Source organism: Phocoena sinus, chromosome 6 (genome assembly GCF_008692025.1).
Source record: "Phocoena sinus isolate mPhoSin1 chromosome 6, mPhoSin1.pri, whole genome shotgun sequence".
NCBI classification, from domain to species: domain Eukaryota; kingdom Metazoa; phylum Chordata; class Mammalia; order Artiodactyla; family Phocoenidae; genus Phocoena; species Phocoena sinus.
Window position 1 is genome coordinate 30,776,486 of NC_045768.1, and position 25,975 is coordinate 30,802,460.

General features: G+C 42.6%; 1 protein-coding gene and 1 non-coding gene across 5 annotated transcripts; one reads left to right on the forward strand and one right to left on the reverse strand.

Moving 5' to 3' along the window:
• Window positions 1-666: 666 nt before the first annotated feature.
• On the forward strand, window positions 667-25,325 carry PGAP4 (post-GPI attachment to proteins GalNAc transferase 4). Of its 4 annotated transcripts, XM_032636295.1 has the most exons (3): window positions 2,152-2,170; window positions 5,690-5,797; window positions 21,385-25,325. In XM_032636295.1, exon 3 carries the CDS (start codon window positions 21,462-21,464, stop codon window positions 22,671-22,673), a length of 1,212 nt encoding a protein of 403 aa, XP_032492186.1. In that variant the 5' UTR covers window positions 2,152-2,170; window positions 5,690-5,797; window positions 21,385-21,461; the 3' UTR covers window positions 22,674-25,325. The 4 variants fall into 4 exon arrangements, with proteins under 4 accessions (XP_032492187.1, XP_032492184.1, XP_032492186.1 ...); XM_032636296.1 differs by lacking the exons at window positions 2,152-2,170; window positions 5,690-5,797 and adding an exon at window positions 667-727; XM_032636293.1 differs by lacking the exon at window positions 5,690-5,797 and having other exon boundaries at window positions 1,572-2,170.
• Window positions 3,876-3,979, reverse strand: LOC116756246. Its single transcript, XR_004350610.1, has one exon. It is a non-coding gene; the product is annotated as a U6 spliceosomal RNA (small nuclear RNA).
• Window positions 25,326-25,975: the final 650 nt, after the last annotated feature.

Here is a 25,975-nt window from a genome sequence, read left to right on the forward strand (position 1 = left end):
AAGAACTTTGGCTTTTGTTATGAGTGAAATATACCCAACTCTGATCTGCCCCTAGAAATTATGTCTGGTGCTCTTCAGGAAAAGCATCAGAATCCATAATAGTACAGCCTGGGCCCTATACACAGAAAGCCAGCCACTGACTAACAAATACTTCAATTTATTAAGTGCTGTGCACGTCATCCAGAAGATGCCTTGGCAAATGAGCTCAGTACTAGGCTAGGTGCTGTTACTATGTCCTGAGCCTCTGGATAAAAGTTAGGTACTCCACTCCTCTCTGGCAAAATCTAAAAGTAATGGAAGGAGCAAGAAGCTGCATAGTGTAGGGGAAGAATGGTTTTGGAGACTTGAAGCATCCGTAGACAAAAAGACCTAGATTTAAATCCAAACTCTGCCACTTACTAGCTGTGTAACTTATACAAACTCATAATCCCTCTGAGCCTCAGTTTTCTTCACTCGGAATGAAAATAGTAGTTTCCTTACAAGAGTGTTGTGAGCACTAAAATAATGTGAATTATGTGTTTTGCACAGTGCCAGCGAATAACCACTTCATTATTAAGTATTAAGCTAGGCTGACCAGCTCTGTCACTTGAACAAGATCATTCCTTTGGCCAAACCTCAATTTTTCCATCTGTAAGATGAGTATGACTGACTATCTGCCAATATCAAGTGTTGAGGATGCTTTGGACTCAAATGAACCACCAAAGCCACTTCTGGGAGAGACTGACAGGTGAGTGGAAAGAGCCACAGACCTAATTCCCATGCGTGGCTAGGTAATTTGATTAGAGCAAACCTTTCTGTTTGTTTGTTTTTAAATTCTGGCTTTTGGAGTATTGCACTTGGCAAATTACCTTCTCAAATATTTTTTCTTCATTTACTAATTGGGGATGACAGTCTCTAATGTACAGAAGTAAAGTGAGGAATTTTCATACGGTATCTGGCATAATGCGGGGTACAGTGGGGATTAGGGGTGGAAGTGGTGTCCGCTATTATTTTTATTATTGGCAAAAACAAATCTCCTAATGGACCTGAGGACACGGGGAGGCGGAAGGGTTAGCTGGGACGAAGTGAGAGAGTATCATTGACATATATACACTACCAAGTGTAAAATAGATAGCTAGTGGGAAGCAGCCGCATAGCACAGGGGGATCAGCTCGGTGCTTTGTGACCATCTAAAGGGGTGGGATAGGGAGGGTGGGAGGGAGACGCGGAGGGAGGAGATATGGGGATATATGTAAATGTATAGCTGATTCACTTTGTTATACAGCAGAAACTAACACAACATTGTAAAGCAATTATACTCCAATAAAGATGTTAAATAAATAATTAAAAAATAAAATAAAAAAATAAGAATGCACATTAAAAAAAAAAAACCCAAATCTCCTCCCACGATTAAGAGAACACGCTTGATGGCCAGCTGGGGCTGTGAACACTGCAGATACCTAATCCTTCCAGCATTTCAACTTCCTTTGCCCTGAGCCTGCTTTTCCCTTTATGCCCAGCAGTTGGCGCCTTTTGCCGTCCTTTTTTCCCCAAGCTGGCTTCTGGGGGGCTGCAGTCGCTCCCCAGCTCTCAGGTCACATGGCCTGCCAGAGCGAGGGGACTCCGCGCCGGAGCTGCGCCGCAGGAGGTGAGGTTTCCGCGCGCACCCGGCTGCGCCCGCCCCTCCGAAGCCTCAGGGTCCGGCGATGGCTCCTCCATGGGCATGGGCCAGATAGCCGAGGCGACACCAGCAGCGGCCTTCAGCGTGCGCAGGGGACGGAGCTGACCGCCCCCACCGGGAAGGTTTCCGCTGCGCACGATCTGCTCAGCCCCCTTGGCATCATGACTGGAGCGCCCACCCCGGAGACGTCTCCAGAGCGAGGGAAAAAGAATTAGGATTGCTGCAGCTGGCACGCGGAGAGCAATTGCAGGGTCTGGCGCAGCCTGGGAGGGCCTGCGACCCCGGCGGTGTTCTCTGGGCGGGCGGGCTTCGCTGCGGCCCCGCTCGTGGCGGTGGCTGCTTCCTGCCGGAGGACTGCGGGGACCCCAAAAGGGCGTACCCCGCGCGGCCAGGGCCGGGATCTGCGCAGGGATGACAGTGTCGCAGCGAGCTTGCCTCCCTACCCCTCGTCCGCTTTCGTGGCGCCGCGAGGTCGACAGAAAGGCTGGAGCCGGGCGTGTGCAAGTCCAGGTAAGACCCAGCTCCTGCCCAGCGTGGTCCGGCCGAGCAGCCTAAGGGAGGATCGCCTAATGGCCGCCCGCTCGTGGCTGCCTCTGCTGCGCGTCGGCCCTTCGGGCCAGCCCCGCGCACCGACACGCGTGCTGCTGCGGCTTTGGGTTTCTGCGGGCGACCTCGCAGCCCCTAGACCGAGGAAGGGCAACCGGGCAGAGGAAGGCGTCCTTCCCAGCTCCCGGAAAGACCGGACCGAGGGAGTCAACACGGCGATTGAGACTGTTAGTTTCTTCCTACGGGTGGGGAAACAGACCCGAGCGCGGTGGGGACTCCCCAAGGTCAGTGGCAGACACTAGATCTACTCTGGTCCTCCGCTGCCATTCTCTTTCCATGAGGGATAGTTAGGACCACCCCGGCTCGGCTCGCCCTCTTCCTGGCCTCTGGGTGCGGGCGTTGCCAGTGCCGCACTGCGCCCGCAGTATTGGAGAGTGGGTGTAACCCCGGCATCCCCTGCTTGTCCCTTTTTCTCCCCTAGGTGAGGGGACACAAGGGCGGATCCAATGATGATCTCACTATGCCGATCATTAGCAAAACCTGTGTGTGTGTGTGTGTGTGTGTGTGTGTGTGTGTGTGTGCGCGCGCGCGCGCTAGCGTGTGTGCGCGTTTTCCCTAGAGAACTAAACCTCGTAAGGCGGATTGGCTTTTAGGGATGCATTTCTAGAGTGCACTGCACCAGGTATTTTAGGAGGTGAGAAGAGAAAACCATGTTTGTCTAACATTATTAAAATTAGAATTTTTTAAAAGGATAAGCTTATTACAAAACATTCAGGAAACAGAAAAATGTAAAGGAGAAACTAAAGATAACTTAAAACTTCATCTCCTAGATTGTTGAGATTTCCTAGATATATTAAAAATTTCTCTGCATACACATTTAATCCAGTAACGTGGGCAAAACATATTGTTTCAGTTTGTACGTCTGATTACCCAGGGGGAATCAACTCTTTTTCCTCTATGTATTGGCCTTTTGCATTTGTTTGTGTGTGAATTGACTATTAATACTTTTGCCCCTTTTTCAGTTGGAGTGTCTTTCTGTTCCTGATTTTTAAGTGCTCCTTATATATTACACATTAAGTTAGTAATTCTGTTATCTATGTTGCACAGTCTTTACCAATTTACTTAATGTTTTTGTCAGTTTTTCATCTTTGGCCGTTCAGCTCTATTCTTCTTTTTTCTTTATGGTTTCTGCTAGAGTATTTTGCTGAGAAAGGCCTTTACTAACCCAAGTTTGTATAAATATTCTCCAGTATTTTCTTCACGTACTTTTAAGCTTTGGTTTAAAAATTTTAATGTGTAATTTATTCTAGTTTAAGTTGTAAATTGGAGAGCTAATTACTTTTCCTAAATGGTTAGCCAGTTGCTACAAAGCTATTAAGTTCATTTTTTACACCTGATTTAGACTGCTACAATTATGGTATATTAAATTATTATATATTTATATCTGTTTGTAGATTTTTGCATGTGTCTATCAGTATATTTTGGTGCCAGTGCCATGTTATTTTAATTACTGAAGTTTTATAACAAGTTAAATATCATATTACCCAGTATCACCTTCCTGGCTTTTCAAAAAATCAGTTTTATTAAGGTATAGTTTCCATGCAGTAAAATGCACCATTTAAATGTATATTTTGATGAATTTTGTCAAATATAATGACCATCACAATAAAAAATTATGGAGCACTACATAAACTTGATGTCATCCTTACACAGGGGCCATGCTAATCTTCAATATATCATTCCAGTTTTAGTATATGTCCCAGCAAAGCGAGCATTTCCTAGCAGTTTTTATTAGTGCTAATTCCAGGTTATCTTTAGAATACTTTGGTCAAATTAACCAGCCTCCTCCTGTTCCACCAAAAGAAACAAATCATGTTTGGATTTCTATAGGATTTTTGATAATTAAGGTCCTGAGAGTAGGACCCCTGTGTGTCACGTTCACTATTCCAGTGCCTGGTACAAGACTCAGTATTTGTTGAATTAAACTTTTAACAATGATCATAAAAGTAATATATGCTCTTTGAGAAGTGTAGAGGGTAAAACAGGAAACCTCCATCCTGCATACCTTCATCTCTCCTTCACTAAATTATACTCCACGTTAAAAATAAAACGATCATACTATGTACACTTTTCTACAATTTGCGTTGACATAGTTTGCATTTTTCCCTTAGAGACTTTTTCAAACTGCCTGGTTCGATATAACGAATTACCATAAACTGGGTGCCTTAATCAGCAGAAACATTTATTTCTCACAGTTCTGGAGTTTGGAAGGCTGCGATCAGGGTACCAGCACAGTTGGATTCTGATAAGGAACCCTCTTCCTGGTTTATGGATGGCCACCTTCTTGATATGTTCTCACTGGCAGAGGAGAGAGAGGAAGCAAGCTCTCTTCTGTCCCTTATAGGGGCACTAATCCCAGCAAAAGAGTTCCACAAACGTGACCTAAAATACCCCATCTCCAAATATCATCACATTGGGGATTTGGCTTTTGATATATGAATTTGGGGGGAACACAAACATTCAGTCCACAGCAGAGGTTTAGCTAAGACTTTTTAAATGTCAGTATATTTAAACCTTTCATTTTCCTTTTAATGTCTCCATATCATCCCCATGTGTAATTATCTAAACATCTGTTCCCTATTGCTGGCCATTTCCTCTCCCTGTAGTTTGTCTATCCTTCTCCCTGCCCTGTCCTCTATTCCTCTCCGCCTCTTTCTGCCTCTCTTTCTTACTTACAAACAAAATTGCTGTGAACATTCCTTGTCTATGTTTGGTAGCATGTGTTGGCACTTCTGCAGGGTAGATTCCTAGAAGTAGAATTTCTGTGTCAAAGGAGATGCACATATAAAATTTTTGTAGATACCATCCCAACTTTCCCTCCAGAGGTTCCACCAATTTATATGAAAGCGCCCATTTACTGTACTGGCCCACTCCCTCTTGAAGTAAATTGGATTGACATTATGTTAAATATAGAGATTAATTTTGGAGAAAGAGACCTCCATCTCTTCTTTCATTAGTGACACTTCTCAGCTGGGAAAATGTTATTTTTATCCATTTATTACACTTTAGAATGTCCTTCAGTAGAATTTTATAGGTGTGTATATTCTGCATATTTTTAAAATTTATTGTAGATATTTTTGGTTTCTTTTTTTTTCATTTTGACTGAGATATTTTATCCCATTGATTAATTTAGTAATTGTCTGAGTAGCTGAAAGCAATCAGTGTATATATGTAGTGTGTGTATAATATTATATATTATTTTTGCATATTAATTCCGTTACTGAACACATTCTGAAAGTCTGTTACCATTTCTAATGGTTTTTCAGCTGATTTTCTTGGGTTCCCAATCCATGCAGAGACAATATTGCGTATTGGTTGAGAGCATGAGTTCTGGAAACAGTATGCCTGGATTTCAAGTTTTGCTACCCATTTAAAGCTTTGTTAACCTAGGGTACAAGTTAATTGTGCCTTAATTTTTTTCAGGTATAAAATGGACTTAATAATAGTACTTCTCATAGGCTTCTTATGAAGATGAATGAGATGCTTAGAACAGTGCCCAGCACATAATAAGTGCTCAGCAAGCACTTCCAAGTAAGTTGATCTCTGCACATTAAATTGGGAGTCTTTGATACTCCCAATTTTATAGCTGAGGAATTGAGATCCATAGAGATCATTTATTTGCTTAACAAATATGAAACCTTTTCTATGCATAGAATACTGTGCTGGGTCTGTGAGGGGTATCAAAGATAAATTAGACTGAATCCACTAATGAGGGATTTATAAGGCCAATTGGGTTGTAAATCAAGGGCCATGAAAAAAGCCATGTAAGGCAGCAGGTATCATGAAAATAGCATAGGCTTTGAAATTTTTCCTGTGTTTGAATTTCCTACTTCCAACATGGTAGCTTTTTTTTTTTTTTTTCATTTAAATGAGATTAGTTCCATTACTATTTGAGAGTTGCTCTTTTGGTCAGAAGAAATATACCTAAGTATGAAAATATGTCTCAAACATATTTATATCCACAAAATAGAGGAAGTTATATGAAATCCATTTGCCAGACATCTAATCATCTGTTAGACAGTTTAAACTGTCCGGGAGCATTACGAACAGACTTCCTAGTACTTCCCACTTGTACTTCAACAAGTGGTACAGTGAGGTGTAGGCACTTTTTGTAGCCTTGTTAATGTTTCTCCACCAATACTGATTCATGAATGTTATCATTTTGTCAGTAGACCTATGGCTTAATGCCATAGGTAGTGAGGAGTGGGAATTTCAGTGTCTCTGGTAGGATTGGGTTATGCTTTGGTCCTAACCAGAGATTTCTCTTTTTATCAAATCAACAGTTGTTGAATTTCTAAACTTGTTTTTCCTTTTCAGAAGCCAGTTGTTGGGCTTCTCTAGCCAGTTTTTCTAAGTTACCATTTGGGGAGCCTTTGGACCATGATAGAGGTTTGGCTGCTGAAGGTTTCTTTAAGGGCAGCCTTTTTTAGCAGAAATGTCAGCAAGGTGATTTCCCTTAGCTTCCAGAGAGTCAAGTTTAGAACACCTCAGAATCTTAATAGCTAACGTGCCAGGTAAACGTATTGCACCCAATAATTTCTTAACATAGGAGCCATTTTAAATTTTCTTTCTGCTTGAAGTAAGGAAGCCACTTTTCTTCCACAACATTGCAAAATCATGAACTACTCTGAAAGTATATCTGCCATCAGTATAAATCATTGGCAGCTTTGTTCTTGGCTAGAAGTACAAGCCATTGTAAGAGTATATAATTCAGTTTGTTGGACTGAAGTAGCCATAGGTAAAGATGCTGCCTCAACAACATCAAAAGGAGTTGCAATAGCATACACAGCACAATATTTGCCATTGTCACTATTTAAATAAGAACCATCAGTGAACCACGAGACGTCAGTGTTACAAAAAGGATTTTCCTGCAGATCATCATCAGGGGTCAGGAGGTGATTTGTCAGTGGTAAGCAGTCGTGAGGGACTTCATCATTGATGTAGGGGGAGAAGAGTAGCAGGGTTAAGGTTATTACAGTGTAAAAGAGTTATGTGAGAAGCAGTTAACAAAAGGACTTTATAGGAGGTGAGGCCGCTAACTGAGAAATGTTGAGAGTGAGCACCAAGATTGTGGTTCCATTGTCAGTTAGGACTGGAAGAGATTCATCCCCAATCTGGAGAAATGTTTCTCCAGTTCTATTAAGTGGGAAGATTGGGAAGAGCCCCTGTAGTCCCCCCGCCCACCCCGAGCCCCATTGTTGAGAATTCAGAGGACATTGGAAAGACTGGTTAGAGGGCAGAGGTGCTGAAAATGCTTAAATTTGTAACAATCTCTTTTCTGATGTCCTTGCTGTTTGCAACTAAGCCAGGCCCTGAGGGAGTGGCTTGTAAAGTATTCAGTCAAACCAGATAGCTAGTGGGAAGCAGCCAGCGCGCGTAGCACAGGGAGATCAGCTCAGTGCTTTGTGACCGCCTGGAGGGGTGGGATAGGCAGGGTGGGAGGGAGGGAGATGCAAGAGGGAAGAGATATGGGAACATATGTATATGTATAAGTGATTCACTTTGTTATAAAGCAGAAACTAACACACCATTGTAAAGCAGTTATACTCCAATAAAGATGTAAAAATAAATTAAAACAAAAAAACACCCTACCCGGGATGGGCGGGTGTTGCCTTTTCCCTCAGCACTGAGCCCTGGGGGTTCAGCAATGGAGAGTGCTCACGTACCCAATAAGAACAGCTTCCTTGCTAGTCCTGTTGGTCTTATGGATGTATTGCCGCATTGGCTTTCAGAGTTACGTGTTTGGGGGCCTGTCCGTCAGGTAGGAGTCTTAAAAGTTGGGGCTCTGGGTATGTGGTCCAATCCCTTCACTCCTCAGGGAGCAGCTGGTTGTTGGGAGGTTGGGCCCAATTGTCTGGCACTGTGCCAGGGGTGGGGTTTATGGAAAGAGCATGTCTTAGCCTTTCCTGACTGTTTTGACATGGGTATTTTCTCATTTGCCTGATGTCACTCAGCTAGTTTATGGATTTCTCTCAGAAGGAATTTCTCCTCATGTACATTCGATGTGTCCATGGGAGGAAGGAAGATAAGGAGGCTTCAATGTCGCCATCTTGGTCTCTCCCTGAGTTTGCTTACTCTTCGTGTGTGTGTGTGTGTGTGTGTGTGTGTGTGTGTGTGTGTGTGTGTGAGATCTTGCCGCATATTCATACTTGCCTTGGAATAGGAAATAAACATTCAGTAAAAACATATAGGCAAAATACATTTTAACCATGCAACTGTTAACCTACAATCACTATGTATTGGGTTGACCAAAAAGTGCCTTCAGTTTTTAAGTAAAAATAAAAGACACACTTTTTTTTTTTTAAACATCTTTATTGGGGTATAATTGCTTTACAATGGTGTGTTAGTTTCTGCTTTATAACAAAGTGAATCAGTTATACATATACATATGTTCCCATATGTCTTCCCTCTTGCGTCTCCCTCCCTCCCACTCTCCCTATCCCACCCCTCCAGGCTGTCACAAAGCACCGAGCTAATATCCCTGTGCCTTGCGACTGCTTCCCACTAGCTATCTACCTTACTACGTTCGTTAGTGTGTATATGTCCATGACTCTCTCTCTCCCTAAAAGACACACTTTTTGTTTTCACCAAGAACGTTATTGAACAACGTGTTCACCCTTACGTTCCACTACCTTCTGCCATTTGTCAGGCAACTTCATAATTCCATCTTCCCAAAACCTTTTATCTTTTTGAGAAAAGCACTGTTCTAGGTACCTTTTACAGTCTTCCAGGGAATTGAAATTTTTTTCTCTTAAGAGAATTTTGTAGAGACCTAAATAAATGGAAATCCGAAGGTGCAATGTCTGATGAATACGGTGGATGAAACAGAACTTCCCAGCCAAGCTGTAACTGTTTTTGTCTAGCCTTCAAAGAAACATGCAGTCTTGCATTATCCTGATGGAAGATTATGTGGGGGTTTTTTTTGGTTTTTTTTTTTTGCGTGGTATGCGGGCCTCTCACCGCTGCGGCCTCTCCAGTTGCAGAGCACAGGCTCCGGACACGCAGGCCCAGCGGCCATGGCTCACGGGCCCAGCCGCTCCGCAGCACGTGGGATCCTCCCGGACCGGGACACGAACCCGCGTCTCCTGCATCGGCAGGCGGACTCCCAACCACTGCGCCACCAGGGAAGCCCAGATTATGTGTTTTCTGTTGACTAATTCTGGACACTTTTTATCGAGTGCTGCTTTCAGTTGGTCTAACTGGGAGCAGTACTTGTTGGAATTAATCGTTTGGTTTTCCGGAAGGAGCTCATAATAGAGGACCCCCTTCCAATCCCACCATATACACAACATCACCTTCTTTGGATGAAGACTGGCCTTTGGTGTGGTTGGTGGTGGTTCATTTCATCTGCCCCATGATCTGTTCCACATTATTGTACAGCATCCACTTTTCATTGCCCATCACAATTTGTTTTAAAAACGGAACGTTTCCCTTACATTTCAGTAGACAATCACATGCGGAAATATGGTTAAGAAGGTTATTTTCACTTAACTTATATGAAACCCAAACATCAAAGCAATTAACATAACCAAGGTGGTGCAAATGGTTTTCAACGCTTGATTTGGATATTTTGAGTATGTCGGCTATCACCTGCGTGGTATAATGTTGATTGTTCTCAGTGAATGTCTCGATTTGATCACTATCAACTTCAACTGGTCTACCTGACCGTGGAGCATCGTCCAGTGAGAAATCTCCAGCACTGAACTTCGCAAACCACTTTTGACACATTCCATCAGTCACAGTACATTCTCCATAAACTGCAGTAACCTTTTTTTGCGTTTCAGTTGCGCTTCTACCTTTCTTGAAATAATAAATCATAATATGCCGAAAATGTAGCTTTTTCTCTTCCACCTTCGGTATTAAAATGGCTACACAAAAATTCACCAATTTTGATGTCTTTTTTTAAATGCACACTGATATGACAGCTGTCACATACAAACTAACAACATTGTTTCGAATGAAGTTAAAGACAAAATGCTACTAGACACATCTTATGGAAAAAACCGAACGAACCTTTTGGCCAACCCAGTACTTTATATTTTTGCACGTAGACCTAACATTGAAATTAAAAAAAAAAAAGTAAACAAGATTGAGACCCTTAGGAGGATTTTTTTGGGGGGGGGCAGATATATTTCAAAAAACAACATGAATTTTCTATAATTAAATACAGAAAATATACTGGTTTTCCCAAATGAATAATTTGATATGTTAACACTTCACCATAAAGAATGTATACCACCTGGATGGGATCCTAGCGTAGGAAAAGGACATTAGCTAAAAACTAAAGAAATCTAAATAAAGTGTGAACTAGTTAAAAAAAAATAGAATTAGTAGCCTCAAACTATAAGGCAGTTACTTTGTGAGTTTGCTTACTTTTAATGGGTACTTAGTATTCCATTCTTTGGAGGTACCATAGTTTATTTGACTCACAACTGATGGGCACTTGGCAATATTTTGCTCTTACAAATGATGCTACAAGTAATTTCTCACACATGAGAATATATATCTAGGAAAGAATGCTATAAATGGAATTGCTGAGCATTAGTGTGTTTTGTTAGATATTTCTAAATTAATTCTACAGAGGTTGTGCCAATTTATACTCCCACTTTGCTAATGCAAAATACTTGAGTACTTGTTTAATAGGTCCTAAGATAACACAGGCCAGGGTTGGCCCCTCTAGGAGATTGTATTACAGGATGAGAAAAAGCTATCTATGTGAAGAGACAAGGAAGGTGTGGGAATAAGAATGTTCCAGGGTAAGGGAGTTGCATGAGCAAAGGCCAGGAGATGGGCAAGAGCTTAGCATAGTTGATGTTCGAAAAGAAGGTCAGCATGTCTAGAGCTGCCCTGCTCACTGGCCGCATGTGGCTATTAAGCACTTAAAGTATGGTTTGTCTGAATCGACATATGTTGTAAATGTAAAATACACGCTGGATTTCAAAGACTTAGTATGGAAAAAGAATGTAGAATACCTTATTAATAATTTTTTATATTGGTTTCACGTTGAAATAATAGTTTTGATGTGTTGTAGTAAAATATATAATTAAAATTAATTTCATCTGTTTCTTTTTGCTTCTTTATTGTGGCTGCTAGAAAATGTTAAATTACATATGTGGCTTGCATTATATTTCTATTGGACAGTGCTAGTCTAGAGCAGGGGTTGGTAAACTATGGGCTGCAGGCCAGATTTGGTCTACAGCCTGTTTGTTTGTTTGTTTTCCTACAGCCTGTTTTGATGTGGCTGGAGCACTAAAAAATAGATTTTACATTTTTTTAAAGAGTTAAAAAAAAAGAAATAGTCTAAGAGGAATATGCAACAGAGACAGTGCGTAGCCCACAAAGTCTAAAATATTTACTGTCTAGCCCTTTGCTAGTCTAGAACATACAGAGAAAAGAGGGCAGTAGAACAAGATGCCAGGGGAAGGCAGCGTCCAGATCATAAAGGGCCTTTTGTATCACGATAAGATGTTTAGATTTTATTAAAAGAGCAATGGAAAGGTAAAGAAGGGTTTTAAGCAGGAGAATGACATGATCAGATTTATATTCTTAAATGATAATTGTCTATGTGTGTCACATTCTCGCTTTACCAAAAACTCACTAGAATAGGGTATTGAAGGAGGTTGGATGGTAGTTTTACACCAAACACTGAACTCTGCATTTCCACCGTAATCGCATTGTCATCTTAGCACTTATATGTGCCTGGCATTTTCTGAGCTGTGTGCCTTATCTTATTGACTGTATTTTGTTCCTTCTTTAAGTGGTTACAGCTCTCTTGGGTAATAGCAAGGGTAGGGAGAACAGTGTGAGCAGGAAGCCACCTGAATGACTCCATTCCCAAGATCAACTAAGGTAGAGTGTGAGCTCAACCCAGTTTCAGCCCTTGGCTTCCAGTGGAAGTGATGTGGAACTGGCGAGGCCATGGGGATGTGCAGCCACATGATTTATTAACTCCATTGGCTTGAACATCACAGGGCGATGCAGCAAGTCTGCAGGTCTTTGGAAGTCCGCATAACAGCAAACCTGGGATCTCATACTACTCCAACCTCTCCCTGCTTTGTTTCCCTCTTTAATACTATGCAGATCTCTTACTAGTACTGGGCTAATCTGTCTCACCTCTGGGGTCCCACAATATAATCTGCTGCTGTTGCTGAAATGAGACTTATCTCTCTACTTCCTTGAGTTACTATGTCATCATGCCATAGAGAGAAGTTTGGTATTCTACACAACTCTAATGGCAAGGTAGGCTAACTGCTGTAATAATAAGCAAGTCAAAAAATCGTTAGTGGCTAGAAACAACGGTTTGTGTATTACTCACAACACAGCCCACTCTAGGTTGGGCAGGTGCTGAGAGGTGAGCTGTAGGAGGGACCTCTGTTCCAGGCAGTCATTCAAGGACCCAGGCTCCTGCCATCTGGTGGCTCCTCCCTCCTCTAGATCCACCAAGGCTGTCCAGCCAGCAGATGGAGAAAGAGAGTCAAGAAGGCACATCTGCTCTCAACCACGTTGTTCCAGAAGTCATAACTGTCATGTTGCTCACATTTTACTGGCAAGCCCTAGTCACATGACCCCACCTGGAAGAAAGCAGGCTAGGAGATGTGGTCTTTCTGTGTGCCCAAGAAGGGGAGAATGTAAGAAAGCACTAGACTGCACCACAACAACCTCGTATGGTACCTGGGCAGTCCTTCTTCAAGATAACTCACAAGCTAGGCCATTTCCTTCCCAATATGTGCAAACTTTATTATGCTTCTGAGGTAAGAGGTTTACCTTTTATTCTATAGACACTGTTTAGTTTGGCATTGACCTTACTGGAGTTATACTGGCTTTCTCCTTTTAGTTCTCTTTTTTGGTGGAAGACTGTTTTCCCTCAGATTATTAGACCTACTTACTCCTAAAATATTACTAAGTTTATTCATATAGGGAGATTATATATATACTTTTTTTTTGTCTGCGCCATGTGGCAAGTGGGATCTTAATTCCCCAACCAGGGATCGAACCCGCACCCCCTGCAGTGGAAGCACAGAGTCTTAACCACTGGACTGCCAGGGAAGTCCAGATATATATATATATATTTTTTTGTTCCCATATCTCTTCCCGCTTGCGTCTCCCTCCCTCCCACCCTCCCTATCGCACCCCTCCAGGTGGTCACAAAGCACCGAGCTGATCTCCCTGTGCTATGCGGCTGCTTCCAACTAGCTATCTACCTTACGTTTGGTAGTGTATATATGTCCATGCCTCTCTCTCGCTTTGTCACAGTTTACCCTTCCCCCTCCCCATATCCTCAAGTCCATTCTCTAGTAAGTCTGTGTCTTTATTCCGGTTTCACCCCTAGTTTTTCATGACCTTTTTTTCCTTAAATTCCATATATATGTGTTAGCATACGGTATTTGTCTCTCTCTTTCTGACTTCACTCTGTATGACAGACTCTAGGTCTATCCACCTCATTACAAATAGCTCAATTTCGTTTCTTTTTATGGCTGAGTAATATTCCGTTGTATATATGTGCCACGTCTTTTTTATCCATTCATCTGATGATGGACACTTAGGTTGTTTCCATCTCTGGGCTATTGTAAATAGAGCTGCAATGAACATTTTGGTACATGACTCTTTTTGAATTATGGTTTTCTCAGGGTATATGCCCAGTAGTGGGATTGCTGGGTCATATGGTAGTTCTATTTGTAGTTTTTTAAGGAACCTCCATACTGCTCTCCACAGTGGCTCTATCAATTTACATTCCCATCAACAGTGTAAGAGGGTTCCCTTTTCTCCACACCCTCTCCGGCATTTATTGTTTCTAGATTTTTTGATGATGTACATTCTGACTGGTGTGAGATGATATCTCATTGTAGTTTTGATTTGCATTTCTCTAATGATTAGTGAAGTTGAGCATTCTTTCATGTGTTTGTTAGCAGTCTGTATATCTTCTTTGGAGAAATGTCTATTTAGGTCTTCTGCCCATTTTTGGATTGGGTTGTTTGTTTTTTTGTTATTAAGCTGCATGAGCTGCTTATAAATTTTGGACATTAATCCTTTGTCAGTTGCTTCATTTGCAAATATTTTCTCCCATTCTGAGGGTTGTCTTTTCACCTTGTTTATGGTTTCCTTTGCTGCGCAAAAGCTTTGAAGTTTCATTAGGTCCCGTTTGTTTATTTCTTTATTTCCATTTCTCTAGGAGGTGGGTCAAAAAGGACCTTGCTGTGATTTATGTCATAGAGTGTCCTGCCTATGTTTTCCTCTAAGAGTTTGATAGTTTCTGGCCTTACATTTAGGTCTTTAATCCATTTTGAGCTTACTTTTGTGTATGGTGTTAGGGAGTGATCTAATCTCATACTTTTACATGTACCTGTCCAGTTTTCCCAGCACCACTTATTGAAAAGGCTGTCCCTTCTCCACTGTACATTCCTGCCTCCTTTATCAAAGATAAGGTGACCATATGTGCATGGGTTTATCTCTGGGCTTTCTATCCTGTTCCATTGATCCATATTTCTGGTTTTTTTTTTTTTTTTTTTTGCGGTACGCGGGCCTCTCACTGTTGTGGCCTCTCCCATTGTGGAGCACAGGCTTCGGACGCGCAGGCTCAGCGGCCATAGCCCACGGTCCCAGCCGCTTCGCAGCATGCGGAATCCTCCCGGACCGGGGCACGAACCCGTGTTCCCTGCATCGGCAGGCGGACTCTCAACCATTGCGCCACCAGGGAAGCCCCCATATTTCTGTTTTTGTGCCAGTACCGTACTGTCTTGATTACTGTAGCTTTGTAGTATAGTCTGAAGTCAGGAAGCCTGATTCCTCCAGCTCCGTTTTTCGTTCTCAAGGTTGCTTTGGCTATTCGGGGTCTTTTGTGTTTCCATACAAATTGTGAAATTTTTTGTTCTAGTTCGGTGAAAAATGCCAGTGGTAGTTTGATAGGGATTGCATTGAATCTGTAGATTGCTTTGGGTAGTAGAGTCATTTTCACAATGTTGATTCTTCCAATCCAAGAACATGGTATATCTCTCCATCTATTTGTATCATCTTTCATTTCTTTCATCAGTGTCTTATAATTTTCTGCATAAAGGTCTTTTGTCTCCTTAGGTAGGTTTATTGCTAGATATTTTATTCTTTTTGTTGCAATGGTAAATGGGAGTGTTTTCTTGATTTCACTTTCAGATTTTTCATCCTTAGTGTATAGGAATGCCGGAGATTTCTGTGCATTAATTTTGTATCCTGCTACTTTACCAAATTCATTGATTAGCTCTAGTAGTTTTCTGGTAGCATCGTTAGGATTCTGTATGTATAGTATCATGTCATCTGCAAACAGTGACAGCTTTACTTCTTCTTTTCCGATTTGGATTCCTTTTATTTCCTTTTCTTCTCTGATTGCTGTGGCTAAAACTTCCAAAACTATGTTGAATAAGAGTGGTGAGAGTGGGCAACCTTGTCTTGTTCCTGATCTTAGTGGAAATGCTTTCAGTTTTTCACCATTGAGGACGATGTTGGCTGTGGGTTTGTCATATATGGCCTTTATTATGTTGAGGAAAGTTCCCTCTATGCCTACTTTCTGCAGGGTTTTTATCATAAATGGGTGTTAAATTTTGTCAAAAGCTTTATCTGCATCTATTGAGATGATCATATGGTTTTTCTCCTTCAATTTGTAAATATGGTGTATCACGTTGATTGATTTGCGTATATTAAAGAATCCTTGCATTCCTGGAATAAACCCCACTTGCTCATGGTGTATGATCCGTTTAATGTGCTGTTGGATTCTGTTTGCTAGTATTTTGTTGAGGATTTTTGCATCTATGTTCATCAGTGATGTTGGCCTGTAGTTTTCTTTCTTTGTGACATCCTTGTCTGGTTTTGGTATCAGGGTGATGGTGGCCTCGTAGAATGAGTTTGGGAGTGATCCTCCCTCTGCTATATTTTGGAAGAGTTTGAGAGGGATAGGTGATAGCTCTTCTCTAAATGTTTGATAGAATTCGCCTGTGAAGCCATCTGGTCCTGGGCTTTTGCTTGTTGGAAGATTTTTAATCACAGTTTCAATTTCAGTGCTTGTGATTGGTCTGTTCATATTTTCTATTTCTTCCTGATTCAGTCTTGGCACGTTGTGCCTTTCTAAGAATTTGTCCATTTCTTCCAGGTTGTCCATTTTATTGGCATAGAGTTGCTTGTAGTAATCTCTCATGATCTTTTGTATTTCTGCAGTGTCAGTTGTTACTTCTCCTTTTTCATTTCTAATTCTATTGATTTCAGTCTTCTCCCTTTTTTCTTGATGAGTCTGGCTAATGGTTTATCAATTTTGTTTATCCTTTCAAAGAACCAGCTTTGATCTTTGCTATCATTTCCTTCATTTCTTTTTCATTTATTTCTGATCTGATCTTTATGATTTCTAATCTTCTGCTAACTCTGGGGTTTTTTTGTTCTTTCTCTAATTGCTTTAGGTGCAAGGTTAGGTTGTTTATTCGAGATGTTTCCTGTTTCTTAAGGTAGGATTGTATTGCTATAAACTTCTCTCTTAGAACTGCTTTTGCTGCATCCCATAGATTTTGAGTCGTCGTGTCTCCATTGTCATTTGTTTCTAGGTATTTTTTGATTTCCTCTTTGATTTCTTCAGTGATCACTTCGTTATTAATTAGTGTATTGTTTAGCCTCGTGTTTGTATTTTTTACGGATCTTTTCCTGTAATTGATATCTAATCTCATAGCGCTGTGGTCGGAAAAGATACTTGATACGATTTCAATTTTCTTAAATTTACCAAGGCTTGATTTGTGACCCAAGATATGATCTATCCTGGAGAATGTTCCATGAGCACTTGAGAAAAATGTGTATTCTGTTGTTTTTTGGATGGAATGTCCTATAAATATCAATTAAGTCCATCTTGTTTAATGTATCATTTAAACCTTGTGTTGCCTTATTTATTTTCACTTTGGATGATCTGTCCATTGGTGAAAGTGGGGTGTTAAAGTCCCCTACTATGAATGTGTTACTGTCGATTTCCCCTTTTATGGCTGTTAGTATTTGCCTTATGTATTGAGGTGCTCCTATGTTGGGTGCATAAATATTTACAATTGTTATACCTTCTTCTTGGATCAATCCCTTGATCATTAAGTAGTGTCCTTCTCTGTCTCTTCTAATAGTCTTTATTTTAAAGTCTATTTTGTCTGATATGAGAATTGCTACTCCAGCTTTCTTTTGGTTTCCATTTGCATGAAATACCATTTTCCATCCCCTTACTTTCAGTCTGTATGTGTCTCTAGGTCTGAAGTGGGTCTCTTGTAGACAGCAAATATATGCGTCTTGTTTTTGTATCCATTCAGCCAATCTGTCTTTTGGTGGGAGCATTTAGTCCATTTACATTTAAGGTAATTATCGATATGTATGTTCCCATTCCCATTTTCTTAATTGTTTTGGGTTTGTTATTGTAGGTCTTTTCCTTCTCTTGTGTTTCTTGCCTAGAGAAGTTCCTTTAGCAGTTGTTGTAGAGCTGGTTTGGTGGTGCTGAACTCTCTCAGCTTTTGCTTGTCTGTAAAAGTTTTAATTTCTCCATCAAATCTGAATGAGATCCGTGCTGGGTAGAGTAATCTTGGTTGCAGGTTTTTCTCCTTCATCACTTTCAATATGTCCTGCCACTCCCTTCTAGCTTGCAGAGTTTCTGCTGAAAGATCAGCTGTTAACCTTATGGGGATTCCCTTGTGTGTTATTTGTTGTTTTCCCCTTGCTGCTTTTAATATGCTTTCTTTGTATTTAATTTTTGACAGTTTGATTAATATGTGTCTTGGCGTATTTCTCCTTGGATTTATCCTGTATGGGACTCTCTGTGCTTCCTGGACTTGATTAACTATTTCCTTTCCCATATTAGGGAAGTTTTCAACTATAATCTCTTCAAATATTTTCTCAGTCCCTTTCTTTTTCTCTTCTTCTTCTGGAACCCCTATAATTCGAATGTTGGTGCGTTTAATGTTGTCCCAGAGGTCTCTGAGACTGTCCTCAGTTCTTTTCATTCTTTTTTCTTTATTCTGCTCTGCAGTAGTTATTTCCACTATTTTATCTTCCAGGTCACTTATCCGTTCTTCTGCCTCAGTTACTCTGCTATTGATCCCATCTAGAGTATTTTTCATTTCATTTATTGTGTTGTTCATCATTGTTTGTTTCATCTTTAGTTCTTCTAGGTCCTTGTTAAATGTTTCTTGCATTTTGTCTATTCTATTTCCAAGATGTTGGATCATCTTTACTATCATTATTCTGAATTCTTTTTCAGGTAGACTGCCTATTTCCTCTTCATTCGTTAGGTCTGGTGGGTTTTTATCTTGCTCCTTCATCTGCTGTGTGTTTTTCTGTCTTTTCATTTTGCTTATCTTACTGTGTTTGGGTTCTCCTTTTTGCAGGCTGAAGGTTCGTAGTTCCTATTGTTTTTAGTGTTTGTTCCCAGTGGCTAAGGTTGGTTCAGTGGGTTGTGTAGGCTTCCTGGTGGAGGGTACTAGTGCCTGTGTTCTGGTGGATGAGGCTGGATCTTGTCTTTCTGTTGGGCAGGTCCACGTCTGGTGGTGTGTTTTGGGGTAGACTTATTATGATTTGGGGCAGCCTCTCTGCTAATGGGTGGGGTTGTTTTCCTGTCTTGCTAGTTGTTTGGCATAGGATGTCCAGCACTGTAGCTTGCTGGTCGTTGAGTGAAGCTGGGTGCTGGCGTTGAGATGTAGATCTCTGGGAGATTTTTGCCGTTTAATATTATGTGCAGCTGGGAGGCCTCTTGTGGACCAGTGTCCTGAAGTTGGCTCTCCCACCTCAGAGGCACAGCACTAACTCCTGGCTGCAGCACCAAGAGCCTTTCTTCCACATGGCTCCTTAATTTGGGATGACTCGTTGTCTATTCATGTATTCCACAGATGCAGGGTACATCAAGTTGATTGTGGAGCTTTAATCCGCTGCTTCTGAGGATGCTGGGAGAGATTTCCCTTTCTCTTCTTTGTTCTCACAGCTCCCAGGGGCTCAGCTTTTGATTTGGCCCCGCCTGTGCGTGTAGGTCGCCGGAGGGCGTCTGTTCTTTGCTCAGACAGGACGGGGTTAAAGGAGCCGCTGATTCGGAGGCTCTGGCTCACTCATGCCGGGGGTAGGGAGGGTCACGGAGTGCAGGGCGAGCCTGCGGCGGCAGAGGCCGGAGTGATGTTGCGCCAGCCTGAGGGGCGCCGTGCGTTCTCCCGGGGAAGTTGTCCCTGGATCCCGGGACCCTGGCAGTGGCGGGCTGCACAGGCTCCCCGGAAGGGGGGTGTGGATAGTGACCTGTGTTCGCACACAGGCTTCTTGGTGGCGGCAGCAGCAGCCTTAGCGACTCATGTCTGTCTCTGGGGTCCGCACTTTTAGCCGCGGCTCGCGCCCGTCTCTGGAGCTCCTTTAAGCAGCACTCTTAATCCCCTCTCCTCGCGTACCACGTAATAAAGAGGGAAGAAAAAGTCTCTTGCCTCTTCATCAGGTCCAGACTTTTCCCCGGACTCCCTCCTGGCTAGCCGCGGTGCACTAACACCCTGCAGGCTGTGTTCACGCCGCCAACCCCAGTCCTCTCCCTGCGCGCTCCGACCAAAGCCCAAGCCTCAGCTCCCAGCCCCGCCCGCCCCGGCGGGTGAGTAGACAAGCCTCTCAGCTGGTGAGTGCCGGTCGGCCCTGATCCTCTGTGCGGGAATCTCCCCGCTTTGCCCTCCGCACCCCTGTTGTTGTGTTCTCCTCCGCGGCTTCGAAGCTCCCCCGCTCCGCCACCCGCAGTCTCCGCCCGCGAAGGGGCTTCCTAGTGTGTGGACACTTTTCCTCCTTCACGGCTCCCTCCCGCTGGTGCACGACCCGTCCCTATCCTTTTGTCTCTGTTTATTTTTTTCTTTTGCCCTACCTAGGTACGTGGGGGGTTTCTTGCCTTTTGGGAGGTCTGAGGTCTTCTGCCAGCGTTCAGTAGGTGTTCTGTAGGAGTTGTTCCACGTGTAGATGTATTTCTGGTGTATCTGTGGGGAGGAAGGTTATCTCCGCGTCTTACTCTTCCGCCATCTTGGGGACCAGATTTAAAAGCCGCAAGGATTTTTTTAAGTCATGTTTTTGTCTCCATCTCTATCCTGAAGGATGTTGAAAAAACAAAACGTCTTGTGTGGTTTAAGCACTGCCTTTGGAATCGATATGGATATATTTTAATGGCATTTTTATTCTGTATGATTTTGCTCTGTAACATATTTAATCTTCACAGTAACCCCGTGAGATAGGTATTATTATTACCTCCATTTTAGAGGTAAGGAATCCAAGCTGTGGAGAGGTGAAGTGACCTTTCACCTAGTGGCTGAGCTGGTATTCACTCCAGGCTTGTACTCTGAGAGATGATGTCACACTACATTCCTTCCTGGACCAGGCTTGCAGCAACTTTCTGTTTCATCTTCATCTCTGCCTACCCTCTCCCTACCTCACTGAAAAGCTGCTTATAGATCTTCCTTGAGATATTTCCTCCCCTCCCAAAGTCTGGGGCTCTAGAGTTCTCTTGAATATGGGGGAGAGATCCTTTCTCTCACTGGTTCCCATGGCAATTCTGTAAATTATAAAATGGAAGAACAATCAGGATTAAATTAACATGTAATTTTAAGTATAGTTGCATGAGGTTAGAGAAATAGGAATGGAAGATCTTGATAAAGACATTTTAGGGAATCCTAAATAGTCCTTTTCTTGTTTGGGATGTGCAAAAAAGTTTTCAGAAACGACTATGCACCGTTAGTCCACAAGTACTTACAATGTACTTACCTTGGAACTTACTTTAAATGCGTCTTTCCTTTGTGCCTTGCGTTTTTGCGTCTGTTTTAAGAACCTGTGGCTATGTAGCTGCTGAATTGAAATAATGATTTTGCTAGCCTATCTGGTGATTTTCTGGGACACTGTAAACCTTAACTAAGCATCTGTAGGTGTGAAGACTTGGTTGGATGTACCAAGGTTTCATTACTCATAGAAATGATCAAAGAATCCCAGAGATCATTAACAGATACAACCAAAGATGAGTATACTGGAGAAAATACTTAAGTCTCTAGTAGGTACAGAGCCTAGAATTAGAATTTCTGGTTTGACATGTGCTGAGTTCCATCCCTGGATTTTTTAAAGCTCTATACCATTCTTTACTTTTCTCTCTTTAGGTTTGCCTTGCACTGATTTTGGCCTGAGGTCCAGGATGGTTTGTTCTTGGGACCAGACCTGACCAGAAGTCGACCTCATGAGCACTTCAAGCTCTCCAGCTGCCATGCTCCTCCGGAGGCTGAGGCGGCTCTCCTGGGGCAGCACTGCTGTCCAGCTCTTCATCTTAACGGTGGTGACCTTTGGTCTGCTGGCCCCCCTGGCCTGTCACCGGCTTCTGCACTCTTACTTCTACCTGCGCCACTGGCATCTGAACCAAATGAGCCAAGAGTTCCTGCAGCAAAGCTTGAAAGAGGGTGAAGCTGCCCTCCACTACTTTGAGGAGCTGCCCTCTGCCAATGGCTCGGTGCCCATTGTCTGGCAGGCCACTCCCCGCCCCTGGCTGGTCATCACCATCATCACTGTGGACAGGCAACCTGGCTTCCACTACGTCCTGCAGGTGGTGTCCCAGTTCCACCGGCTTCTTCAACAATGCGGCCCGCAGTGTGAGGGGCACCAACTCTTCCTGTGCAACGTGGAGCGGAGTGTGAGCCATTTCGATGCCAAGCTGCTGTCCAAGTACGTCCCTGTGGCCAACCGCTATGAGGGCACTGAAGATGACTACGGCGACGACCCTTCGACCAACTCGTTTGAGAAAGAGAAGCAGGACTATGTCTATTGCCTGGAATCCTCCCTGCAGACCTACAACCCAGACTACGTCCTGATGGTGGAAGACGACGCCGTTCCAGAAGAGCAGATCTTCCCAGTCTTGGAGCACCTTCTGCGGGCTCGTTTCTCCGAGCCGCACCTCAGAGATGCCCTTTATCTAAAGCTCTATCACCCCGAGAGACTCCAGCACTACATCAACCCAGAGCCCATGAGGATCCTGGAGTGGGTCGGTGTCGGCATGTTGCTGGGGCCCTTACTAACCTGGATATACATGCGGTTTGCCAGCCGGCCGGGGTTTAGCTGGCCCGTCATGCTCTTCTTCTCCCTGTATAGCATGGGGCTGGTGGAGCTGGTGGGCCGGCACTATTTCCTGGAGCTGCGGCGGCTGAGTCCTTCCCTGTACAATGTGGTCCCTGCTTCACAGTGTTGCACCCCGGCCATGCTCTTCCCTGCCCCGGCGGCCCGGCGGACCCTCACCTACCTGTCCCAGGTGTACTGCCACAAGGGCTTCGGCAAGGACATGGCACTGTACTCACTGTTGAGGGCCAAGGGGGAGCGGGCCTATGTGGTAGAGCCCAATCTTGTGAAACACATCGGGCTCTTCTCCAGCCTTCGGTACAACTTTCACCCAAGTCTGCTCTAGCCTGCCAAGAAATGCCTTTCTGAAATTGGCCACTTCTTGGAGATTCAACTATTGAGCTCTTTATTTGGACATGGTTGCTTGCCGATATTTCATTGTTTTAGGGTTGCTAGGGATATAGACACTGGGATGGCTGAGGAACATACAAGTCTAGAACCTTGGCTTTGGTAACTCTCTGGCAGGAGCAAGCTGTTCACCGTGGGTCCAGACCTCTCGCCCTCCACACAGCCACACTGCCTCATGCAGTCTGACCCACCCAAAGAAGGGCATGTAAATACCACTTATATTCTCCAGTTGTTTTACGCTCTGCTTCATGACAGAGTTTGTGACTGCCAAAAATATTGTACACAGTGATATGACCAGTTTAGGATTTTAAGCGTAGAATTTGGTGAAAGGTGAGATTCTTTTGCAATGATTTCTTTCTCACTGGGAATAAGAATGGATGTATGTTTAGAATATATGTCCCAAGAGGCAGGACCACGTTGATAGATTCTATTTGTTTCCTTGACCTGGAGTAATAAAAGCCGCGCAGGGCCCGGCATCTTGGAGGCAGGTGACCCGGCTTTTGTTACCTGGCGTTTTCTTTTCCACACATCTGTAGTGCACTGATAATCAATGTTGTCTGTGAGAACTTTAAGGCACAGCAAGATCTGAAATCACCTTCTGGATCCTCAAAGTCAGATTGCTTAATGTTTAGTAGTGATTTAATATTGAAGATTTCTATCATAATCTGATTCTTTGAAAGTTGGACATTGCAGAATGATATAGAATGGGTGAGCTTTTTACTAATAGCATATCCTTTTCCCTAACTTTGCTGGCTAATCATTCACCTTCACTTCTTTTTCTTCTATGTAGCATGATGTTATAGAAGAAAAAGCATGGACTGAAGTCAGAAGACCTGAATTTTTATTTCAGATCTCTGTTAGGTCCCAGTGGTGTGAACTTGGGCAAGTCATAAGCACTCTGAGTCTCAGGTTTGTCACCTGTAAAATGGGGACAGTGATATCTACTTTTTTACGTTGCCTTGAGGATTAAATGACAGAATGTATGTAGAACACTAACAAGTGCTTATCTCACAGAGGGCACTTGGTGAATATTAGTTCTTCTCTCTCCTATAATAAGCATATGAAACGCAAGTGTATTTTGGATAAAGGTATTAATGATATTATTTAAAGTATGATATGGGGCATAGGGCTGACACCTATGGAGCAGCTGTTCCAGACCAAACACTACTAGAATAAAGGCTGACTTTTCCTTGTGACTTCGGAAGGATATGCAGCTCAAGATAAGAATTGTTCATTCAACTGGAAATGATCGAGACTCCTCTTGAGCTTATTCCAAGACTAGCATCTGAAAACTACTCTTCTCAAAAGTTACAAGTAAATTTCATTTGACAATACTTATCAAACCAGTGGCCAACTGTCCCTTTGTGGGGATGGATGATTATATTAGAGTGCAAGCAGCTGTCCAGTTTGTTTCAGTGCCACATCTTCCCTTTGCTTTTAAGTTTCCACAGTGAGCTAACATCTTGGGATCTGCTCGAGAACACTGAAAGAGTAACAGGGGTTCATCACCACACTTTATAGATGAACAAACAGGCCCCGAAATGTTAAAGGATTTCTTCAGGTTCACACAGCTGAACAGCAGCAGAGAGGACTGGAATGTAGTAGATTTTCTGACTTCCAGCCCCTGTACTTTTTTCTTAACTGCATTCATTTTATAAATATCTATGTAGTCAAATTCTCTTTTGTGAAATCTGATTGTAACCTGGACTAAATAATGTCTCTGTAAGCTAAGGTGGTAAAACCTCACTGTGGTGTTGGTCTTGGGGAACAAACAGGTATCAATATATGTTGTGTTTTTATAGTGAGCTGTTATGTATCCCCCAGGAATGTACAAAGTGACTAGAGCTACTAGATGACTTATTGAGATTCTCAGATTCCACCCCTTCATCTCTCCTTGCCCAGTAACTGGTTCAGCCCCATGTTTGAGAATTGAACCACCGTCAACCTAGAATTCATTTGAGTTTGTTGCATTAGTGATTGGATCTCCTTATGAAAAGTTTGTGTCCAATGACAAAACATGTAAGCTGGCCAAGCCCTAGATCAGAATCATTGCTGGTTTCCATTTCTGCTCTTTCTAATTCAGTTATCTACCACATGCAGACATTCCTTCCCCTGACTCCTTCATTCTCGATGGCTAAAGTCATCTTTGCCTTGTCTTATTTCTCTACCTACACACTAAGACATCTTCCCCCATTGATCTTAACTAGAGTCTGCCATCCTTGGACATTTTCTGCAGAAGCAAACATGCTACCCACTTTTATCCCTACCCACTTTCTAGATCACCCTTCCTTTTGTCTCTCATTCCTAGAGTCCAAATTGTGTGTGTTGTCCTGGATTAGGACAGCTGACAGCTGTCTCTCATTTAATTAAAGCTGAAGTCTCTCATTTAATCCTAAGCAGAGGGCTAGGGGAGAACTGAAGTCCCCTTCCAATATCAAGGGACATAGTTTACCAGGAGGGTAAAGGCCTCTAACAGTCCTGCATACTTTTCAGAAGTTAAATTATTGTCAGGCCTAAGAAGCCCTATTGTGACTGACTGTATTTGCATAGACTTATCAGTTCAAATAAATGCACCTGTTTCACCAAGTCATCCTGAGAAAACTGGTCATTCTCTTGTTTCTACAGATGAGTTTTTCTGATGTGGTGAATAGTATCGAACACACACACACACACACTATTGTGGGGTGTGAGCCATTCAAAAGTATGGGGTGTTTGCTTAAAAATTCATAAATGAGTCTTGTATTTCTTAAATGGAAACATTTGAATTGTGCTTTCTTTTTTTTTAAAAAAGTGGTGAGAATACTATAGTGCAACTGGAGAATACAAGTAGGATGAATATAATGATAGGATTAATTTAATTTACCTTGGATACAGTCCTCATTTGGGGAAATTTATTTAATTGGTAACTTAATTTAGGTAAAGAGGCATTCTCTTTGGATTTGATTACCGTGGGGTTTTTATATACACTATGATGCATTGTGAATTACTGTAACACAATATAAAATTGGGTAATTTAAAGTCACATGATCCATTTGGATATTTTTATCCCAGCTACAATGAGTTTGCTGAGAAATGCTCATTAACTGGCACTGTTTTTTTTAGGTTGGATTTTGTTTGGGAAAAAAACCCTGGAACTACATCAAAGATGATTGGAAATGCAATTTTAAAGTACTTAATATAACTGCGGTGGAGATGTGCTGTGGCTTCCAGGTCATTACAGTACTTGGATTACAACATTGT

Coding starts and splice junctions, on each gene's coding strand:
- PGAP4 (XM_032636296.1), top strand. CDS start 21,462: ATGAGCACTTCAAGCTCTCCAGCTGCCATGCTCCTCCGGAGGCTGAGG.